General features: G+C 39.0%; 1 protein-coding gene across 2 annotated transcripts; it reads right to left on the reverse strand.

Annotated features, from left to right (window-relative positions):
• Positions 1–67: 67 nt before the first annotated feature.
• Positions 68–16,698, reverse strand: wdr19 (WD repeat domain 19). Of its 2 annotated transcripts, none has more exons than XM_086156879.1 (36): positions 16,612–16,698; positions 15,712–15,803; positions 15,553–15,618; positions 15,334–15,459; positions 15,117–15,235; positions 14,909–15,024; positions 14,529–14,609; positions 13,855–13,967; positions 13,586–13,759; positions 13,435–13,505; positions 13,185–13,357; positions 11,983–12,103; positions 11,686–11,792; positions 11,469–11,585; positions 10,901–11,056; positions 9,669–9,816; positions 9,371–9,584; positions 8,079–8,238; positions 7,833–7,943; positions 7,611–7,720; positions 7,477–7,534; positions 6,916–7,056; positions 6,730–6,812; positions 6,526–6,609; positions 6,297–6,443; positions 4,043–4,167; positions 3,830–3,939; positions 3,627–3,695; positions 3,469–3,546; positions 2,667–2,763; positions 2,441–2,559; positions 1,919–2,000; positions 1,636–1,786; positions 1,121–1,244; positions 967–1,043; positions 68–521 (listed from the first exon to the last, which is right to left on the reverse strand). In XM_086156879.1, exons 1-36 carry the CDS (start codon positions 16,615–16,617, stop codon positions 407–409), a joined length of 4,041 nt encoding a protein of 1,346 aa, XP_086013005.1. In that variant the 5' UTR covers positions 16,618–16,698; the 3' UTR covers positions 68–406. The 2 variants fall into 2 exon arrangements, with proteins under 2 accessions (XP_086013005.1, XP_086013004.1); XM_086156878.1 differs by having other exon boundaries at positions 2,435–2,559.
• Positions 16,699–23,816: the final 7,118 nt, after the last annotated feature.

Consider the following 23,816-nt stretch of genomic DNA (forward strand, 5'->3'; position numbering starts at 1 on the left):
TTGAAGAAATTATTTAATCACATCACACTGGTATTTCACAAAGGAAAAAGGTAATATCTGAAAATATTTTGAGGTCACGTTATTTTATTCACAAATTGTCATGAATAACAGTCTTGGAAATGACTAAAATGTGACAATGAAATATCCAAATGCTGACAGGCTGCCAGTTTTGTAGTCAAAGATAATGAACACTGACCATACTGAAATTCTAACAAAATATACAAAAGTTTACGGGATTTCCACTTTGCATTATTAACATTTCAAGGGTTGTTGATCACTGTTGAACTCTTACTTTTCCCAACCGATTTCACATCTAGGCTGCATTTTATTATGTAGATCATGATACATTTTTAATAGGTACAAAAATGACATTTGGGGGAAAAGGTTGAACACATATGGAAGATAGTCACTGATCCACTTCATCAGACTGAAGGTATTTGGAGCAATCGGCAATCTTCTTCACCTGCTCGGCACTCAATGTCTCAGAGCACATTGGACACATTGTCTCCGTCTCCAGCAAACTAGAAAAAAGATTTGGTACAGAATGATGAAAGACAAAATGCTCAATTGCCAATTATCTTTACTTAATTCTTCAGTGAAGGTTTGATCAAATTAGTAATTTCAGCATTGGGACTGCTAGACAGTTACTTCTGTGTCCAGTGCTGAAGTTGTGACTAAATGCACTTTGAAGCATCAATAGACAATTTATACCTCATCTAATATCACTGGATAAACTTAATTTAAAAGGAAAAAAGGAGTCCTTGGTATTTTTAAGTGATGAGTTTTTAATAGTGATCTGATTAATACGTTTTGAAAGAAGTGGTATGGAAAGACAGTAGCCTATTGTGTGAACTGATGCTAGTGATGAGACGTCAAGTCAAGCTATTTACACCTTGGTTACATAATGGTGATGGTTTTACAATTTGAGTAACTACACTTGATCGTAAGGACGATGGATGCACTTACAGTGTAAACTGAGAGTAGAGAGCAGGAAATTCACAATGAGGACACACAGACCAGTCTCCTTTCAGCATATGGCGACCCTGAGGGAGGAAAAGGGTTAGACAAACAAGTAAATAAGCGCTGCTTGTCCACTTATAAACAAGTTTTTGGTATGTACCGTGGCGATGCAATAAGGCAGGTTGTTCTTGCAAGAGATGCACAGAAGTTCGTTCTGGGGAAGCTGGAAACCGCAGAAGGGACATGGAGTGGTTTCCTCCTCCAGCTCTGATGTATCAGGGTGCCTATGAGGCAGAGATAAGGTCCGTTTTCTCCGGTGACTCATGAGATGTGAGGTAATCATGTACATTGACGCTATGTTGTGGTTTATGCATTCCGCGCCACAGCAAGGGAATCCTAATTCGATTCCTATGGAGCCTTTCTTGAGTTTGCATGTTCTTCCTGTGTCACCATGGGTTTCCTTCCACAGTCCAAAAGCATGCAGTAAGTTCAACTGAGTTACTTAAACACCTAGACGTGTGAATGTGAGTGAATGCTTGTATGGCTTTCTGTGACCAACCTGCCCCGGCCCTGACTGCAGGATAAGCGTTAAAGATATTGAATCAATGAATGGTGTTTTTTTTTTTTTTTTTTTACTGTTCGAAGGTGCTTGATGAGTGCATGTGTGTTGCTTACCTCACCATGAACTCAATCTTCTGTCGGTACTTTGAACCGATCTCATTTCGGTACTCTGGTCTCATCAGCATGGCAGCAAAGCTGAAGGCAGACTTCTTGAGCCGGGCCCGGTGACATTCGATTACCGCCGATGTCAGGATGGGCACGACATCTACACAAACATAACTGGTGAATCTTCCAGTGTGCAGTTCTTAACGTTATGCCGTAATTCATCCCGTGATTGATCTGGTTGCTTCATATTTCATGACATGCTGTTGAAATGTGATCCCGCGTGTTTACTCACGTGCGGGAAACTTGCTGATATTGTTACTGACACGAATCAGCATACGTGCGCCTGTCAGGTGGTCTCCTCTCTTAACATGAATCTACATGATGCACAGAAATGTGACAGCATGGTTAAAAAGAATTTTAGTCCTAAAAAAGCATTCTATCTAAATTTATTTTCTCTCCATGTTTCAGGTTACACTTGTTTCCACACTTGCTTTGCAGGCACCCTAAGACAATGGCATGGCTTATCATTGGTGTTACATGTTTGAAATCCTGACATTTCAATTCTGAATCTGATTCTCTAGGAAACCAGAGGTAAATGTTTAATAAGTGAAATGGAATTGGGCTTAAATATGGATCTTTAAAATTTTGGTAACTGTCCAGTGTCCGCCGCAGATGTTAGAAGGGCCCTGTTGAAGGAGATGCTTCAGAAATGTGATGTGCCGATGACCTTCTGAATTCTCCTGAGGAATAGTAACTCAACTTAGTTGTTAATGACAGGTGTGTGATAGTTTACAACTTGTTAACTGACTTTCACCAGCAGGTAGGAGTGCAGGATCATCAGATTGGTGGCCATTTCAGCGGGAATCTTGATCTTCTGGGCCAGCAGCTCTGTGTACATACTGAACAGCACATCATGGGCATTACGGTAGTTACCTTGAAGAGACAAACACAAACACCTGAGGTAAATTTGACATGACTGTTCACATGTATCTTCATGTTGTCATAGATTTAAAGGTTGTTGTTTTGTTTTTTTGTTTTACCTGCACACTGCTCTTCTCTGGCAATGATGATGGCAGTGCGAGCAGCCTCCCTATACTGCTGCAGTGCCATGTACAAACGGAACAGGTACTTTGCATCCTTGGAAGAAAAATAACAGGAAGGAAGGTCATTGTCTTGTACCTCAAGATGGCAAGATTAATATGGCAACTGTTGTTTGTAGCCCAATGATTCATGACAACATTGAACTACAGCAGGCTGAGATGGGACAATGAGAGCTAGACTCTTTCAGCCCCAGCTTGCTTTGGGATTTATGTTTTTAACAAGTTCGGAATCTAGAAATTTGGAGACATGAGATTTGGGACAAGGTCCCTGGTTCGATTCTGACAGGGGGGCCTTTCTGTGTGAAGTCTACATCTTCTTCCCTGTGTCTGTATGGGTTTACTCTGGATTTTCTTCCCAAAGTCCAAAAACATGCAGTAGAGATTAAGAGTCCCTAAATTGCTCAGATGTGTGAATGAGTGTGAATGGTTAAATCTCTCTAAATGTGGCCCTGTGATTGGCTGGCGACTGGTCCAGGGTGAACACTGCCTCTCGCTCAATGACCGCTGGGATTGACACTAGCCTCACCGACTGCAGGATAAGCTGTTTAGATAATGAATGAATGATTTTGGGACCTCTTTCTAATACAAATTACATTAAATAAGCTAGAATAAGAGTCTAATATTGACTCGCAAGTTGATAAATGTGCTTGCCAAAATATTTTTTTCACTTTAATACATACATATATGTAGCAAATGTTGAAAATGTTCCCCTTTTTATAAGCAGTATCATTAAATTAGATACCTTTGGCATGCCATCACTCTCCCCCATTAGGTAATCAATCAGCTGATTGGTCAAAGAAATATCCTTGGCCTGGCCCACCTGAAAGGTAATTAGCAGACATGAACTCTGAAAAGTCTGAAAACGTAGACATTCGCAAATTGGACATGCACGGGTCTCACTGTCTCAATGGCCATCTCCACGGCCCGGTTATCGTCATTATTGGGACACTTTAGGAAGTGCTTCAAGGCCTGAGTAAGGGAGACAACAACAACGGAAGAGGACAAAATAAAATATTGGAACCCTGTGATGAAAACATGGATTTAATTATAATGAAATAAAGAAACACAAATAAGACAGCAAAATACAAGGGAATGGCTCTTACCCTGCTGTACTGCCCACACTTCTGGAAGAACTTGCCTGCCTGAAGGTGTTTTTTCTCTGCCTCAAAGTAGAGAGCAATACTCTGATAGTCCTCCTGCGTTGCCTCAGTGCCTGAAAAAAAAACACATTATTCGAAATAAACTTTAGTGCATAGCCCCCATTATCTACAACACATGGGTCCAAATTAAATGTAATTTATGTGACTCAAACCGACCAATAATATCTGCATAGACCTCCATCTGTCTGTGTTGCTGGGCCAGTTGGAAGGCCTCATCATTGCACTGAGACAGCACCAGGAACTGAATGGCTGAGGCGTAGTCGTTCAATAACAAAAAGAACCTGCAGACACAAAGCCATGTGTCTTAAGTGTCACTCAATAAATAATATAAATAATATGGGAAAAAAGTAGCCCACGGAAGGGAGAAAGGGTGAGGGGAAAAGGCCATTTCATGGCAGACCCCTTGCCATTTGAAAGCATCAACACTTAAAATACATAAAATAACACATAAAATAACAGTTCAGTTCCAATAGTGACTTGACACGATGGAAGCTACAACTTTGGGTCTGTTTCAGCGAACAAAGAGCCACCTATTGAGTCGGAATAGACGAGTACTTCACTATCATTATTACTAAACAAAAAAAAAAAATTTTGAATATCAACAATTAACAAATATTTAGTGGCAATTATTAGAAACCAGAATTTTTCTAAAGGGCCACATTAGAAATTAAGTAGATCTTAATTCTACACAATATTAATTTTCTCTTGAAGCAAAAGGCAGTAAATTGTATGTTCTGATGAATGGTATTCAAAAGAATTAGGATATTCTTTTATAATAAATATATGGAATTGGAGAGTTGGTGTAAAAGGAGAATACTGCAATGTCATTAAATCTGTATTTAATTTTCATTTTGAACGTGCGAATCTTCAAAAGCCAAAACTGAGCAAGAGAAAAAATCCAGTCCGTCTTGGGGCTTGAACAGGTAGATTAAAATGTAGTTGAATGTCTGAGGTGATCAATGAGAATCTATAGTATCAGTTCTTTCAGGAGACCTCCCTACTCAACTCTATCAAAAAAAAGTTACCTCTTTATACAGATTTTTTGTGTTTTGACATTTGACATGTGAAGATCAGTTTGTTTTGTCGCTTAACTATTGAAGCATCCGACCCCCTTTTGCTCATGCTTTATCAGCAAGTTCCTGTATTTCTCTGCATGGTTGGCAACATTGCTGTGACTCCAATTGTAATCTTTTAACACAGCAACCTGTGCACACTGAATACACGGCTTTGACTTCTGAAAACAGCCAACTGAATATTTAGCTGGTCCCATCTTTTTTTAGACACAGCACTTGGTATCAATATGTCTTTCTTTTTGCCATGACCTGACATTTTGAGAGCAAGTTCGGGAGGATTACTTGTAGCTTTTCTCAATAAATAAAGCAATAGCCTTTTGAAAGTGAAACCAACAAAGTTTTTCAGCAAGTGCCTGGGAAAAAAAAAAAGATTTTAATTTATGTTCTGATTTATCACTGACATCATGTGGGTTTGGACAAGGACAGCCATAGTGCCAGATGTGGCCCCCGGGCTCTAAAATGCACGGCTCAGGTCTTGAGGGTCAGACAGGCAATTAAGTAAAAGCATATGAATTTCCAGGTATGTCAGTAGAAGTTGAATTACACACCCGTACAATCTGAACTGAGCTGAATACTTTTGCTAAGTTTGATATTCACCAAAATCATGCAGTATTATCATGATTTGTGGCTTGCACTACAATGTAATTTATTTTTTAAATAATTGTGCTAAATTAAACCTTTTTATCAGCAAATTATGCTCTCCATGAAATTCTTTGGTCTATCTTTAAAGCTTAAGTTTGTTTTACTCAATCAAATTAAATTATGTAGTGGAATGAAAAGGCTCGATTTTGTTTATGTAGTGCAAAAAAGCCATTTAATATTGAGCTTTGTATATATAGCTATGTATTAGCTATATGCTTGTTGGTGTCTGTCTATTGATAAAATGTACCCAAACAACTTCTTTTTGTTGATGCCTGCAGATGCCTGATGGATAGCTCAGTTTTATAAGAAGACCTGGTGAAATGTTTCTGTATATCAAAAACTAGCTTGGAGAGTAGTGGGTTACAGATCTCTTAATTTATTCATTTAACATCTCTCTATCACGGGGGTGCTGAGGCCTATCCCAGCTGCAGTTGGGATGATATGGGTTAGGTGTTCACCCAGGAACAACCTTTCACTGTCTCATTCATGGAGAATTTAGGGCCTCCCAGAGTAGCCAGAGGAAACCCACGCAGACATAGGGAGACCATGCAAAACTCCACACAGGAAGGCCACTCTCAGAATCAAACCGGGGATCTTCTTGCTGTGAGGCAGACGCGCTAACCACTACACCACCTTGCCACTATCGATCTGACTAGGTTACGCAAAAAAAAAAAAATGTTTTGTATTTGTCCTACCTGGCGACCATTTTCGCTCCCTCGATGCTTTGCGTCTCCCTGACAATGCGAACTGCATCCTCAGGGTTGTTCAGGTGGTCAAGAAGTATTCGTATAACGTTTTCCCAGTCTTTAGCATTTTCATAGGCCTGTGCTGCTTCTTTATACCTGGTGTAAAAACCACACTGCATCACCCTCTCCATCAGTAGTTGTCTCAAATAGAAATGGATGTGAATAAATCCAAACCTACTTGCCGTCTGCCTCCTTAGCTTTGGCGTACTGCAGGTGGAGCTTCGGAGAGGAGACATGTGGGAGCAGCTCCCCTACCTTCAGCCTGAGATAGATTAATGTAATAAATAAGACAGGAAGCTGTTTAATGACAGAAATAAACTGAGGCAGTAAAGTTTTCCAGTCTGTCATATCTCAGTGTTGATGTGTGTTTGAGTCGGCTCACCAGTTCTTGCATCGAATATAGACTGAAGCAGCCTTGTCATAATACTGGCCTTTCTCGTAGAGCTGGGCAGCTTCAGAGAATTGCTGCGAAGCAAGATCCGAAAACAAAAACAATCACAACAAGAACAAAGAAAATAAAATTGACATTCAAATTTTAGCCACTTGAGAGACACAAAATTCCTCCTACCCTCATGCTCTCCAGTATGGCTCCGCATTCCTTCTTTAGCACTCTGCTTGGGTGCTGAATAGCCTGGGTGGCTCCTCTTCTAATATCTCCCATCCGTATGGACATCCTGGCTACACCAGCCTGGCATGCCTCGTCGTGCTCCTGCATTTGCAGAATAAGATAAGGTCTCGGAAACAACACCTAAACAACATCTTAGAATATCTATTCATGAATATCAATTTTACTGTGATCATACAAGGTTTATTGTCACTTTTACTGTATAAGTCAGTAGTCAAAACTGTGGTGTTACCTATATACTGCCTTAAATAAAACAATAAGTAACATAAATTTTACTTGAGAAGAAAAAAACAATCAATGCACAACCCTTCCTTAGAATAATAGTTACAGTGCAAATAAGAAGAAAAATCATAAAACATGATTCTATTTTCAGAATGCGTCATCAGTCACGTTGTGCTAAACTCAGTTAGGGATTATCAAGAAAACACATTTCAGATGATGTATGAAAATGAGAAAGCTATCAACAGAATATTGGTTAAAATGAGTATGCCACCTCCCACGCACTTTATTTGTTTGGGTCATGCCTTTCTCGTAGTGAGCCAAAGCATTCACATAGTCGCCACTGCAAAAAGAGAGAGAGAGATGTTCAGAGAGACGTGATACAGCAAGATAACATTTGTGTTTATATGTGTACTTACATAAACTCCAGATGAACAGCATATTCTTTGGATATGAAGGGAATCTGGTCCTCTGCTAAACTCTTTGCTAGTTTAAGTGCGCTGTCCCAGTGCAACAGGTCTCTCCTCATCTGACACACAAACCTCTTGTTAAGTCAATATTCCAATACACCAGTGTATTATGGTTAAATGAAGAGTTAAAATACACAAAAATGGTCATATTTGTGTACATGTGCGTCTTACTTCCAGGGCTGCTATTGGGCAGCTTGAGGATAGATAGAGGTCCTGGGCCAGGTCATATTCACCCAGAAACATGGCCAAATGGCCTGCGAGTAAATTACTGTCCTCTATACCCTTAGAACAATGACATAGTTTCGGTTGAATGTAAAAAACAGGACTGCATTAGCCGTTCACTTAAAGCAAAAGTGTTTTAATCTAGCTGAGAACATTTTATTTGTGGTTACAACCAAACAATTGTGTTATTTGTACCTGGATCCTCTGCAGTGACAGGACCATGCCTATGTTGCGACTCATGCGATAGACCTGAATGGCCAGCTCCACCTCCATGTGAGCAAGACAGGCTTTCCCTAAGTCTGCCCAGTCAGCCTCACTCCCTTTAGTCTTGCACAGATCCCAGGCTTCATAGAACCTGAATAAAATACACACATACACAAAATTTTAAAAATCAACTACTTAGTATTTTGGTCTTTGATAACAATTTGATTTCTTTGTTTTTGTTTCTACATATTTTTGTACACTTGTATTTTCTGCACTGAGTTCAGTTTTGTGAGTCACTGAGTAAGAGAGTAAGTAGATAAAGCATGTGAAAAATTAGGTATGTGTGTCATGAATCCTATCCATGAATTAATATAAGTAGCAGTACATTCCAGACCAGACTTTTGGTCTGTCTTTCTTTCAAAACTCAGGTTCTTCCATTTATCTCAGTAAGGGCTTATTTTGGTGTCTGGATCATTTAGCTTTGTGGGCTGCGCAGCAATGTGACCTCAATGCATTTGTTTGCTAACATATGTCAAGTCTGATCTTGTTTATATAGCCCCAAATCACAACACAGTTGTCTGATGACACTTAACATATAACAACAGGTATGGACCCCACTCTTTAAAATAAAATGATTTACAGAAACCAAGAGTTCCCCCATGAGCACGGACTTGGCGACAGTTGTGAGGAGACACTGCCTTTTACTTGGCAGAAACCTTGGACTGATCCAAGCTCAAGGTGGGGCAGCCTTTTGTCTCGTCCAGTTGAAGTAAAAACACAGAGAGCAAGGCGAGAGGGTGGTAGAGGGTATGAAGCTTGGGAGGGACAAGCACAAATGATCTCTTACTATTAAAAACAGTAGCGCTGATGCTTAAATGGTAATATCTGAAATGATACAACAATAGTTTAAATATTCATAAAATAAAGAACAGTGATGGACGCCTCGTAGGATAGAGTGGGCCCCAACCAGACAAGAGGAATAATATAGTTATTTATCTGCAAATTTGAACCCAACACAGTATGAAATACTGGGAATAGCAGGGAATCTTCAAATCTTTGTAGTTAACAGTTAACAGTTAAGACAATTTATATTTCATTGTATTTCTTATTCTTCCTCCTTTCTACTATTATCTATTACTGTTATGTTTTTACTTGAAACTCTGGCACAACAATTTCCTTCGGGATAAATAAAGTTGTTCTCATTTCATCTCATCTCATCTCATCTCAAATACTGGGTATACGTCATGGTATTCCAGATGCTACCACAAACAAAAATGGCTGACCTCTTGAGCATCAGCGCTTGGGCCACTTGACTGCCAGGCTCTGCTGGAGAACCTGATGAAGTACCAGATGAGTACTTGAGGAAGGAGTGTGTGTTGAGCGTCAGTTCACTGGTCTTGCCACTCGCTGTCTGACATGTTAGTACTCCATTGTATAACAGCAAAGGCTTCTGGGAGAAAAGGAGTGGGGTGCTCCCCACTAAAATCACCTGTGGGCCTGAATTAGAACATTGAAAGATGATTACAATATTCTCTGGGAAAGTTGCTATCAGTGTGCCATGATTACTCATCTACTACTTACCATATATGGTATTTTTATGCAGGGCATAAGTGTACACCTTGTCATCATCATAGGCAACAAATACTCCTCTGTCAGCATGCCAATTGTCCCACAGTACTCCAGTGATGGTTGGAGAGAAGTTGGGAAGCTCAAAGCATGAGTCTGTTGCCTGAAAGGACAGGGAGACAGGCCACACCACACACACATTTTACATTTGAATTAGAGTAGTTCACCCAAATATGATGCATTTTCTATGTGCTCGCAACTTTTGCATCCTTCAACTACAGAAACCATTCAAATATACCCAAGTTTTTAGGAACATTTACTGTACATTAATATTTATAACTTAAAATATTAATCGCTTTGAAAATAAATACATTTTAATGATCAATGAGATGCTTCATTGCGTCCCTCAGCAATATTACTGTCCTTAGTTTTGTTAAATGTTGGTCTGATTCTGCAGATATTCAAAATACAATTACAATGGAACTCATTAGCAAATTGTTAACCCCCAAATACATAGATGATGTACTTTTAGACATGAATAAAGATAACAATTTTTGTTTGGCTAATGCTTCAGGGACCCCTCTGTGAGCTGCCACCTAAAAGTGGTAGAGGCGTTTGCGTGTCCCAGTGATCCCGGGAGCTATGTTGTCGGGGACAAAGGCAAACAGGTCCCAGGTGAGGGACCAGACAAAGTGTGGCTCACAGGACCCTCATTTCAACGCACAGCGTGGGGTCTAGAACCAGGCCTCTCGAGAGGGGCGGGACTCTTTTTTATTCTGGAGTTGCCCCTGGTGAGAGGCAACGGGCAGGTGTGGGCATATTGATTGCACCCTGTCTCGGCGCCTGCACTTTGGGGTTCAACCCAGTGGACGAGAGGATAGCCTCCCTCTGCCCTCAGGTGGGGGGATGGGTTCTGACTGTTGTTTTTGCCTATGCACCTAACAACAGTCCAGTTCACCCACCCTTCTTGTGCTCCCTAGAGGGGCTGCTAGAGAACGCTCCGACCGAAGACTCCTTCGTTCTACTAGGAGACTTCAATGCTCATGTGGGCGACGACAGTGCAACTTGGCAGGGCGTGATTTAGAGGAATGGCCTCCCCGAACTGAACGCGAGAAATGTTTTGTTATTGGACTTTTGTGCTCGTCACTTGATTGAGTTTAATGTGTTGTCACTGTTGAGTTTAATGTGTTGACGTTCTTAAAAATTAAATTTGTTTTTACGTGTGTTGAATAATTATGCATACTTACAGTTGAAGGGGAGAGCAGGAAGCCGCCATTCTTGTCATCAATGAAGACCAGCCGTGTACCATTAATATCAGGGAAAACTTTCCTTACACCTACTGTGTGGGTGTAGGTGCTCACAGTCTCCCAGTCCTCCACCAAGACACACACTACATTACCTAACTGAGTCAAAAGAAAGGCAAAATATAGAGACATATTCATATTCAAGAGATACATCGCCACATTCATAAAATAGAACATTGATAAAGAATGAATGGCATGACATGGTCAGATAACACGGTAAAAAACAAAATCCCTAAAAGTTGCTCTAACTCTGTGATATGCAGCAAAAATTGTGTTCTAACGTCAATATAACAAAACACTTAAGCTAAACCTAATACCCATAGTTCTGTAAAAATGAATCACAGTATAAAGACATATTGTTCCAATTTTTAAATGAACTTACTCCAAGATGTATGTCTTAGGGAAAAGGAAATTATGGAGAATAGAAGTCCTAGGTTGAAAGCGGTTCTATTGTAGTAGCCTTGCTAAAATTTGGAAGTGCTTGCGGACAGTGACATGAGCTGTGCCTTACATCAGTGCCATAGTAGAGGAAGTCAGCAGTGAGGGAGTGACAAAGAATCCGACCTTTTCTGTTGTCATCTGGAAACAACTTCATTTGCTTCTTTTCATCCTGATCTTTCCCTTCGATCTAGACTCAAAAGAACAAAGGGACCTTGTGTAGTAAAATACTAAAGGAAGAGAAAATGTGAATTTTGGAACCAATGCTTACATACTGTACACAAACTTACCATGTGCAGCTGCACTTTCCCCTCAAACAACGCTGCTGCGTAGTCTGAGTTAAGACACATGTTGGCAATTGTACCCAAGTACTCAAAGTCTTTCAGTTTGTTGAACCCTAAATATCACAAAAACATATCAAACTTAAATGAAGTTATAATCCCATTACACTGTATCTAACATAGTTATTGTTTATGCGCACACACGCACACACACACACGCATGCACACACGCACACACATACATACATACATACATACATACATACATACATACATACATACATACGTACGTACGTACGTACATACCAGGTTCTTGTTCCACCAGGGCATAGAACCAGGCTCTGTTGTTCATTCCAACAGCCACATGGAAGGGTCCTACAGCAATGAACGTAGGTTCTACATCCACTTGGATGGCAACAGGGTTCTCCTGGAAACACAGCATTGAAGAAAGAGGGAATGAAGAGCAGGACTTTTAATGGAAATCTTTCAAGATCTATCACCTTTAACGAGAGGAATTTGTTAGTTGTCGCTAAGTATGTGGCAAGCTCAACGCATGTTATATAGGTGTGTTAATATATCTATTTAATTGAACTGAAGAATAACTGACAGAACATCACTAGGAATCCCAACTTTTACAAGGCTCCAGATTGTAGTGTGCTTTTTATTTATATGATTTATTGTCATGTTGTTTATTAAACCCTGCTTGACCTTGCTTCCATTAAAATGGAGGTCAGCTCCCCTACAAAAACTGATTTTAGGAAATTGAGGTCTGCAACCGGATGTGGGATATTTGGCCTGGCCATTATCATCGTGGACAAGATTTGTACATTTTTTTCCTATGACAAAGGTGGTAAAAAATTCATAAGTTCAAGAAAATCTCATTGTCATTTTTGGCATTGCATTGTAATTTGATAGATGAATTTGATAGAAGGTCTTTAAATCTCAAAAATGTTCTTATCTGCTAAGAATCTAGGCATTTGAATTTTTATCTGAATTTTCCTTCACAATAAGTATTGCCTTTCAATTTATACTGATATCAGTCAATAGATGCAGCCTTGCTCATCTCAGGCTCAAAACAGAATGGCAACACCCCTTACTGGCAGGGGAATGACTAAATGCCTACTACATTAGCCCGTTTCAACATGATAACCAGAGTAATACAGGACATTCTTCTTTATGTTTTCAAAGCAGTACATAGGTAAAAGTACTGTCTGTACATTGCCAAGGAATATCATCCCATATTCCCCACACATCATCACCAGTAATTAGGTACCCAGTGATTGTTCTCCGTCACCTCATTTGTCAGGTGTTGGGGCAAAGTTATGGAACAACATACCTCAAATAATTTGATTAATTATTTTGTTTCTACACAAAAGAAATGATTCGATTTTTTTTTTATAGTTGAATTGTATGCTTTAGATCTGCATTCCTATTAAATCATTGTGTGTGTGTGTGTGTGTGTGTGTGTGTGTGTGTGTATGTGTGTCAGTGTATCATTGTGTCCTCACCCCATCCACCTGGTTTGACACGGTCACTTCAAGCAGGGACGTAAGATAAGCGAGACGGGTACCAAAGCTATCACCCAAGATGGGCAGCTTTGTCAGGAAAACATGAAGAGTCCCTTTCTGTGTGGAAACTGCCAATAGTTGGCCATCATCTGTCCAGCTAAGCTGGTCTAGACCTTGGGAAGAGGAGCAGAAGGTAGATGAGGGGGGAGAGCCTGGTGCATTTCCCAATATGATTAAATAACTTTCTCACCTTTAGTCTCATCGTCTAGCTGAACAACATTGCTGATGTCTTTTAGCTCAGACAGCTCATGAATCTTTATGCTGCAACAAAATAATAAGTCATTTTATCTTATTTTATTTCCAACAAAAAAGTGTTATTTCCATTCAGAGATTGTACGCACCTGTTGTCACCACAGGAAGCCGCCTTGTTCAGTGACGATGAGATGGCTACGCTGTTTAGACTATCTTTATGGTTACGTGCCTGATAGAGTTCCTGTCCAATCTCTCTCACGTGGGTGGAAATGACCACAAAGTATCCATGGGAAAAACCAATGAGTATATACCCATCTCCATACCTAGAAGTGACAAGTAGTACGGAGAACTCATTTTCAGATAAATACTCTGTTTAAATTCAATCTCTACTCTTGGCGTGCTTGTGAAAGTGCAGTACCAGCGATATGACACAATATTCCCATAATGGCGCTGAAAGGTCAACTCAAACCGGTTGTCAGGGTCATTGACACTGAAGAGCACCAAAATCTTCTTATCCACACACACACTGACCTGAAGGGACAACGGTTGCACAGACATTTAAACAAACTTGATATTACTCATCCTGTATTGTTTCTTCATCCTATGTTGTTTTTAATTAAAGTATAGGCTGATAGTCAGATTTGTCACTTGCTTTTCACTCGTATTTCCAATTTTCTAATGTAAGCTTTATTTAAAACAATTATTTTTCTAAGCAGTCTTATCATCTGCTTAGGTCAAGTAGCCAGTGGTTAATACCGTGGCATGTTATCATATCCATCAAGGAAGATGTGTTCTAGCCTGCATCTGTTATTCATTTTTCACCAGGATTAGGCAAAAAACATTACAGGCCAATTTTCTTGCATTTGTGGGAGGAATGCAATTTATGCCAAGGACTAAGCCTTTCAGTCTAATGCAGAGCTTATTGATATCACATAAAGGTATATGTTCTGCACCCCTTGAAATCTTAAAAAAAATCTATTTCAACTGAACATAATGAAAGCATGCCATTATGCTCTTTTTTTATTACTGACTATATTTATAAAAGGAGAAATACTGGAAAAATTGAAAAAAATAATAACCAATGAAACTTACAGTACTCTCCCCTAGTGAGGCCCTTTCATCTGTCTTCATCACTGAAAAGTATATTTCAGCTGGCTCTCCACGCAGAGTTGTCTACCAAAAGAGAGAAAGAAAGAGAGCGAGCGAGAGAGAGATGCTTGATAGTATTGTGTTCAATTAGAAAAAGGACTTGGATTGTTTACATTTGGATTTTTGATGGTTTAACAGTGGGATGCCTTTACTATTGGCTCACTGCTATTTGTATTTTGAGAAATGTTAACTGCTAAGCACTAGCAGAATTAAGTAAGTATACTTGGATATTGTCTATATAGAGCTAAACCCTAATTTCAAAATAAGGTTTCATAGTCAATGTGGTGTTGACATTCTTGGTTGTGTGTCATGTGTGCAACTACCTGTCTAACTGTGTCACCCTCATTATTGCTGATGCTCAGCGTATTGTCATCACTCCCCAGAGCCAGGAGATTCTGTGCACTCCAACAGCCACAAGTGATCTTTTTGGTGTGCTTACCTGATGTTTGGATAAATAAAAGTTACAAAAGACAATACAGCTATTAACAGTGACTAGAGATGTACAAAATGGTGTATGAGTTGTAACATTACCCAGTACAGGGATCTTGCGTGATGTCTGTTGATTGTAAATAAGCAAGTTTCCTTTGACAGTCCCAGCAGCCAACAAAGGACTAGTCTTTGACCACAGGACGAAGGACATCTGATCTCGGCTGTGACAAAAGCAAATATTTACTTCCTAAAATACTGTTTCCCTCGGCAACAAGAATTTTTATTTATTTTTTGCTCAAATTATTCATGCTGTTCAAACCTCATTCCGCTGTCTATATTGGATGTTTTATTGATGCTAGCATCCCAAAGGTAGATTGAGCTGCATTTTGCAGCTATTACTGCCAGAATGTCTCCATCTTTATCCCAGTCCATTCCCACACAACGACTAAAGGAGGAAATTAGAAGGAAAGGAATCGGAGAAACTTCAGCTGCATCAATCAACAGAACACATTATGCCATCTTTCCTTCTTTTACTTACCCAGTAAGGTTGAGTTCAGTCTGCTTGTGTCCATGTCGATCATAAATTTTCACTGAGTTGTCTTGGCTATATGAGTACATGAGGCAAAGCACGTTACTCAATTGGTGAAAGGAATATGACAGTTCAAAAGTTTTAATTTCCCTAAGATCCTTCACTTACCCTGCAACAGCTATATAGTTTCCAAGGTTTTTCTGCCACTTATACAGCAGATTAGAACCTGACCAGGCTTTATCTGCAAGGATGAAAACGCTCTGCAGACGAAAAGATTTTTGTGGAAAACATTTTTTTTCTTTTTTTAAGTATGATTTTTATTACAAAGACAAACAGACACAAAACATAATACATTTAAGTTGCATTCCAATGTGTCAAGCATTTAATCATACAGCATGGATTTACTCCTTACAAGGGGGCTGCTTGCTCTTCCATTTAAAAACTTCAGTAAACTTCAGCATTTTCACTGAATCTAAAGTTTTCTTAAAATAAACCATGAAATTATTAACTTGTTTGGCAAATGGCATTTTTATTTAACATGAAATGTAAAAGAAGGCACTAAATCCTTATAGCGTGTCAGATAATGCAGACACGTGCTCCATAGTTTATTACAGTTGCAAAATTGTATTGATTCAGTTGAAAATAATTAAAATTTTTGCAAATTTTGAATCGTCAGCAGATTTGTGTTCAGTCAGCAGTGATGATTTGATATTGATGGAAGATAAAAATCGGAGCTTCTACTTCAACACAAGCGATTCTAATTATTTTAGCTTACTACTGGCTGAACACTTCAGTCGGCTACGCTTACTTTATGAAACGACGCAAGAAATTATACACCATGCAGCTTTAGAAATTGAGGGTAATCCATTTGTTATCACATTTTTATCGAAACTACGAGCGCTGACAGGATACAAATCGTTCGACTACACGTCGATATAACAGTTAGCCGCGGTCTCAGAGTTATGCTAACAACCCGAGTACCAAGTCACCTATAGAGGCTTTCGCAAGACTGAGACAAGCTTTTACGTCGTGAACAAAAAGATTGTGAGATATTTCGGTGATACTGACCCTCATCTTCTCGATAAATAGTCATTTAATCCCCGAATCGAGCCCCGACACTCAAATGAAAGTAGCTGTTCTGTTGCAAATATCCCGAGATTCTTTGCTCCTAAGCGTCTGCATGGGATGTCATAGCAACAGCCATCAGCCAATCAAGTGGTTTTTCTGTTTCCGTATATACAGACGCCTATTTTTTTGTAGTTCTAGAGTCTAGAACTAAGTTACCCTATATTGTTGTCTTTTCTGAACTTTTCTGTTCACTACAGCCATTTCCATCCTTTTTGCAAATTCTATCATCTGTCCCTCTGCGTTCCTCTGCAGATTTGGTATACAGGATTATACCAAATCTGCCCTCACTTCTTCATCCCCTCTATTGCCTGTTCCAACATGCCATTAGAAGTCTGCACCAATCACAACTCTCTCATCCCTGGGGATATTTTGTATCACTTCATCTAACTAATTCCAGAACTTCCCCTTCTCCTCAAACTCACATCCCACCTGCAGGACATAGCCACTAACAATATTGAGCATCACACCTTCAATTTCCAGTTTCAGACTAACAAGTCTATCTGATGTTCTTTTCACCTCCAGAACATGTCTAACAAACTCCTCCTTCAAGATAACTCCCACTCCATTTCTCTTCCTGTCACTACCATGATAGCGTAACTTAAAACCTGCTCCAAAGCTTCTGGCCTTACTACATTTCCACCAGGTCTCCTGGACACACAGTATAGCCACCTTCCTTCTCTGCATCATGGCGACCAACTCTACCTTTTCCTGTCATAGTCCCTTTCCTCTTCTCTGCTTCCAAATACACCTTCCTCCTCTCCTTTGACCCACAGCAGCCCTATTTCCACTGGTAGCCTGTGGGTCATCTGTACCAATGGTGGTTGTTGTTAACCTGAGCCTCAACCGATCCGGTATGAGATCGGGTTTGATTCACATGTTTTGTTTTACGCTGGATACCCTTCCTGACGCAACCCTCTGCATTTATCTGGGTTTGGGACTGGCTCAGGGAGACACTGGCCCATGCCCCCCTGAGGCTGGCTCAGGGATGATAAAACTGATGAGAGAGATGAGATGAGATGAGATGAGAAAAACTTTATTAATCCCGAAGGAAATTGTTGTGCCAGAGTTTCAAGCAAAAAACACAACAGCAACAGATAATGAGAAGATGATAGATGATAGATGATGATAGATAGATGATAGATGAACAGATGATAGAGAAAGCTGGTCCCTGGTGCAAAAAAAAGTTGGGGTATGGCGGACACTAAGGGGGGTGGCCTCTCACCACACTGGACTAGGGGCTGGAGGCATGGTTTCAATTGTGAATAAATTAGCCCCCAGAAGTTCACTGAGTTAGTTGTTATTGGTGTTTGAGGAATAAAGTTAGAACTCACCTTCGTCTCCGCAATCCTTAGTTTTCACACTACAGATGTAAACAACCTCGCTGTTCATTTAGCAATAAACATGAGATATGCTAATTAATTAATCAGAAATCGATGTTCTTATGTTTAAAAAATCTGTCTGCAATAGGAATTTGAAATTTCTTAATTTTAATTTGCACATAGGTTTGATTTTACTTGTCTTAATTTGTTTTAATTATTGCTTGTAAGGATAGCACTTTTCCCCTCTTTGTTGACATAGCACCTTGTTTATCAAGCTTATGTGAGAGCAATGAGAAAATGGGGGAAAGGGTCAGGTACAAGTCTTAAATTACGATGGCACTCCAACAGTGGTACTGGCACTAAAAGGACCAGTGGCACTGGTCCTTTTGGTATTTTCTAATTTGTCCATGATAAGGTCGTAACAGAGGTTACTTTGATGATCCAAAACGAATATTATGTATTCTTAGTAGTTAATAGTTGAAGTTATAGGACTAGGTAGTACAATCCCTTAAATCAGCACTCGGTGAGGGGTTGAGGGTAAAGGGGTAAACGCTTCGTGGGGGACTTCAGGTGGGCACCCTCCTTGATTGGTGTTTCAGTGAAAGGCCAATGGCACCTCCAAAGGGCTCAACAGGGACATCTGGCATCCCAGATGTGCTACCCTCTGCATTTACCCCTCCGCGGTCATCTTGTAGCCCACTTGCAGTCCTTTCTCTTCATCCAGATCCAGTTGCTCCTTTGCACACCAGGGCCTGACAGTGATATACATTTTTTTTTAACATATTATAAATTTTTCTTCCTTTTCTGCTGTTTCATTTCTAAGTAAATTTCCAGGGTGGCATAACCAATGAGCCTTAGGGTGTTAAGTGTTATGTACATGTTTGAGTGTGCAACCAGCTGTATTTGTAGAGAAGATGCACAGGGGATAACAGACCAAACACAGATATGAGCTCTACATCTGGCCTTGAGCTCCAGTTGGGATTCTGTGAGGTAAACAACTGCAGTAAACCAGAAAATCTCATTTATCACAACGCAGGCACTTACTCTGTCCTCTGCAAAATGAAAATGATATATTCTGTAGTCATTGTGCTTCAAGATTAACAACAAGTCAAATGTAAAGGTCCAAAGTAATCCAATAAACATCTTGAAAGCCAAAGAGCAGAAACTCTTACAAAACAGTTCCTTTTTCTTCTATTCATAAGATGGGGAATCAGGAGGAGAAACATCAGATCTCCTTTCACTGGCCAACAGGACTTGGTGTTTTCTCTTGAAAAAGCACAACCTCTCATTCAAGAGGCTCAGAAGGACTTTCTTCAAGAGAAAAAATAAAAATAAATAATAAATATAATATAATAAAAAATAATATAAAATAAAATAGTCACTAAATATAACTGAACTTACTAAAGCAAATTGTACTGAAATATCTTTTAACTGAAATACCTCTCATATCTTTCAAATGAGCCTTCCTCTGGTTTGATGGTCATAATTGCACAAATGCACCATTATATCATATATTACCATTAATTAACAAATGATGACGTCTTGCTGTATTGTGAAAATTGGTGCAATCAAGGCATGGCAATTGTGATGCTTTGGTTGAATTGAAAAACAAAACAAAAAAAGTGATTATTTGATTATTATGATTTTTACTTTCATTAATGGAAGTCTCTGATTTTGTTTCCCAAAACAAGTCACATTAGGTTTAAGGTATTGAAGAAACATTTGGATGAGTGAGGTGTCACAACTGTCAATAAATACTATCTTTCTGGTTTGGTCAGTAGAGAGCACTCTTGGATAATATTTATACAAAAAATCTGCCGCTGGTTTACCTGCTATCCTATATTTGGTAGGCTCCATTCTTAGTCTTATTTTTCCAGCGGTACATAACCTTTTTTCTGGCTGTAAGATGCCTATCAATTCATTTTTCTAACTTGCAGCTAAAACTTGTGTACATCGACCAGCGTATTACACTGATACAGTAAGTGTTCCCTATAGCTAGGATAAAATAAATACTGTGTGGTGGAAATGTAATATCGCAGACTACATCCACTTGAACAGAAGGGAAATACTCAATGTCTGACTGAAATGTTGACATAATCTAAAGAATATTCATAAATGAAAAATAAAATTAAACATGATCATGATTTTACTCTGTGATTCTTTGTTGATTCATTATTCTCCAACAAGGTTGCAATTTATAATCAAGCACTAAATCTATCAGGTCGTTTTCAGTTCTTAGCCAGATTGTCTTTGGCTGAGTTCCAAATGATTTTTTCTGCAAGAGCAACATGAAAATTTTACATGTAGGAAAATTCACGAGACTTCTGACAAGGTCCATTTTTTTTTCTGACAAGGACAGCAGACATACACGTGTTGGGAAACTAAATGATGTAACACAAGGATGCATGCAGTTACCTGAGAGAGGTTAAGCTGTACTCATGCTAAAGTGTGTTTTCTGGGCCGATACAGAGGAAATTCATCCAGCTGTATGCAGGTTATTTTTATATTTGGGAATTTAAACCTGTACTCATACACTTTCTGTCTTTTTTCTGGTGCTGTGCAGCATAATAGACTCAGTTGCTCTCAAGATTGCAAGACAAGGTCACTTATGTTATTTCTTAGCGCCAAGGGGAAGTATTTGTCAGAGACGGTTATGATTTAAACTTTCTCTTCTAATAAATAACAAGGAGATTCAGCTGGCAACTGGCTTATGTCTTAGGGTTAAGTATCTGTCAGTTGCAGGCATTTTTCTCCGTCCACAAATCAAGTGAATAAAACTTCTCTCTTGAGCGGCGGCTTTTAAATTAGAGTGTCCACCCTAAAGAATAATTACAGTTTCTATTAACCTTCAGGCTGAAAACAATGTGAAATATTAATTCAAAGTCAAACATTAGGAGCAAAATTTGCAAAAACCATTGCTTGCAAAGGCTGCTGTGGATTCTCCAACACAATGTTGTCTAAGATATAGAATACATATATATACACATACATATACATGTGTTTTCTGTGGTTACATGATGTTCTGAATAAAGTAAACTGCCAGCAAAGCACATTATTTTTGGTAGTACTGTGAAGTCCTAAGTACTTAACTGTGCCACATTACAAAAAACAGACTTAAGTCATAAAGCACATTACATCTTTAATGTATAAAATCCAATATATATTTATATATATATATAACGGTCACTTTATCACACGTTCATGTGAATTCATGGCACAAACAAAGACATTCATTAACAGATAGTGTCGATGTCACATATAAATCATAATGCAGTTACAGTGCATTTATAGTCACACATGTACATAATATACACTACTGTATAGTAGGATTTGGAACGAACCTTGTTCTTTTAATTATTATGAAAACCTCTGATCACATCTATGCAGTGGTAGTTACTGATATAAAGGGAATTAATTTAAAAACAAAAAGGTTTGATGGAAAAGAGAAAAACAACATAGCACTACATTTGGCTTGAATAAACACTCAAGCCCAGCAGAAGGAATTCGTTTCCCTTTTCCTCGCTGTCTTTTGGATGTCATGCTGGAAAATTTGGCAGTCGTTACAGTCTTCATTAGCTCCCAGGACCATTGCCATTAAGCTGTGTGGTTAAGTGTATTATTCTATTGCCGTGTTTAGATTTGAGTGTGTGCCATGGAAGTCAGTGTGCTTGTAAAGTATATCCTGAGGGCTACATTAGCTCTAGATCTGTCAGTTTATGCAGGATGCCTTCTTTGCCTCAGTCACTGTCACGAGTTTGCTTAGAACACGAAGACATACGCACTCTCCATCTCTTTAGAGGACGTGGTCAGTTTTTCTGACTGATAAAAACGTTGACATCTGTGCTTAAACCCAGTTTTAACCCTTTATCAAATCTTTGCCCGAAAAATGCACAATAAGTGATATCTTTTTGTTTTAGAAGGCAGTACCCACCATTCAGCAAGGCAAACAGATATATGTCCCAATTACCAGGGAAACCTGGTGCACAAAGACCCAAGGTAATGGGTTAACATATTACAATGTAAAGGGCTGTGGAATGTGTTGCAGCGAGCATCTCGTATTTTCAAGTTTCCTAGATATGTAAACAAGTCTGCTGATACCAACACATGAGGTTATTTTTTGCTCATGCCTGATAGTTTCCCTTCAGCAGCATCACATTTAATGATGCTTTGAACTCAACATCAAACAAACGAACAACGGTACCGGCTGAATGATGGTTATTAAATTCATAGTCTCATTACACAGTTTGTTCATTTTGTTTGGTTATCTACTGTACATCTGCTGGAAAACTGAATTTGTTTTCACGCATATTGATGTGTCTGCACTTTGTGTGGTGCTGGCATTTGAAAATGGGGAAGAGAAAGGATCAGGGAATACAAGATGTGGAGAAGGGAAGATTCTAATTTGAGATAAAAATAACCATTTCTCTTTTGCACATTTGTCTTGCGTGTCTACACACACACACAAGAAATGTCCAGAGCTGAGGCAAAAGATGGCAGTCAGGAGTCCGAAAAGCTGTGAGTAGCTGACCGTATGCTCTGAAGAAAACAGGAGAAAGAACCCCCCCCCCATCAAAGGATCAAAAAGTCTCCCTGCTATTTTTACATTATTGTAGGCCTAATTGATCTCTAAAATTAAAATTAAATTCTAAAAATTGTAAACTACATAGATAATTGGACATAATATAGTGTCTTCAGGTTTCAGCAGGTTGAATCAAGTTATTTTAAAATCTTTCTACATCATTTTCAACCACATTAGAGACCAAATGTGAACAGACTGTTTACGTATTAGAGCATTTAAATGGAAATGGTAAGTGGATCCCACTTAAAGGTAGGCTTTTATGTTGTAATATTATTACATGGACATAGATCCCAGTCCATTTTCCGACATGCACAGGTCAAATAAAAGACACAGTCAGGTATAAATAGATCGAAAAATAAATAAATCAATGATTTGGAATAATAAATTTGTGGATTTTCACAGACAATATCTCAAATCTTATTAAAACATAAAAAATTAGACAGATAATGAGATTTAAATTTTATGGCAGGGGTGGGCAAACTTTTTGGCTCAGGGGCGGCATTGACTTTTAAAATTTGACAGGTCACCACAAAATACGATACATATAAAAAAAAAAAAACGCATTCGTTAACAGTACAGACTCGTCTGACATTTACTTTGAAAATAAAACCAGCTTGGTTTTGAAGGCGCTGACATTTGCTTGCATTTCACGCACAAACCCTTGTAGCTTCATGCCCAGCTCATTCATGTGTGTCATTATGTTCACAGTAAAGACCATATCACAAAGCCAATATGAGTCATTCAGCTCAGGAAAATTCTCAAGTATTCTCAAGTAGCTCCAAAAATGAAATAATCTCCTGTTTGAGCTCCCACATTTATTGATCCAATCATTCAATAGTTCACATCAAGTATGTACCGATCTTTGGCGGTCCGGATTAAAAAGACCAACGGGCCGGATGTGGCCCACAGGCCGTGGTTTGCCCACCCCTGGTTTATGGCAATGAATACCTCAAAAATTCAAAAACATTCATACTTGCTTACAACATGGTAAGTAAGACAATGCAAAACAAAAATGGCTGAAAAAAATGCATTAAATCCTTCAAATGAAGGATCAAATGGTTGGTGCAATAGGGAGAATTACCCAAAAATGTGTTTTCTTTTGGTTAAAAAGAATAGAAGCTGGCAGTTTTCTTATCGTATAGCTCTTCATAGGGTTGTGCTGAATATGTCAAGTTTCTCTTTTCATCTGTCAGTGGACAAAAGGGAAAAGAAGGAGAGGACCAACTGGAAACTGCAGCAGCACAGAG

This window comes from Fistularia commersonii, chromosome 12 (assembly GCF_037954325.1).
Source record: "Fistularia commersonii isolate RoL2024-O1a breed Wild chromosome 12, RoL_Fcom_v1.0, whole genome shotgun sequence".
Lineage (NCBI taxonomy): Eukaryota > Metazoa > Chordata > Actinopteri > Syngnathiformes > Fistulariidae > Fistularia > Fistularia commersonii.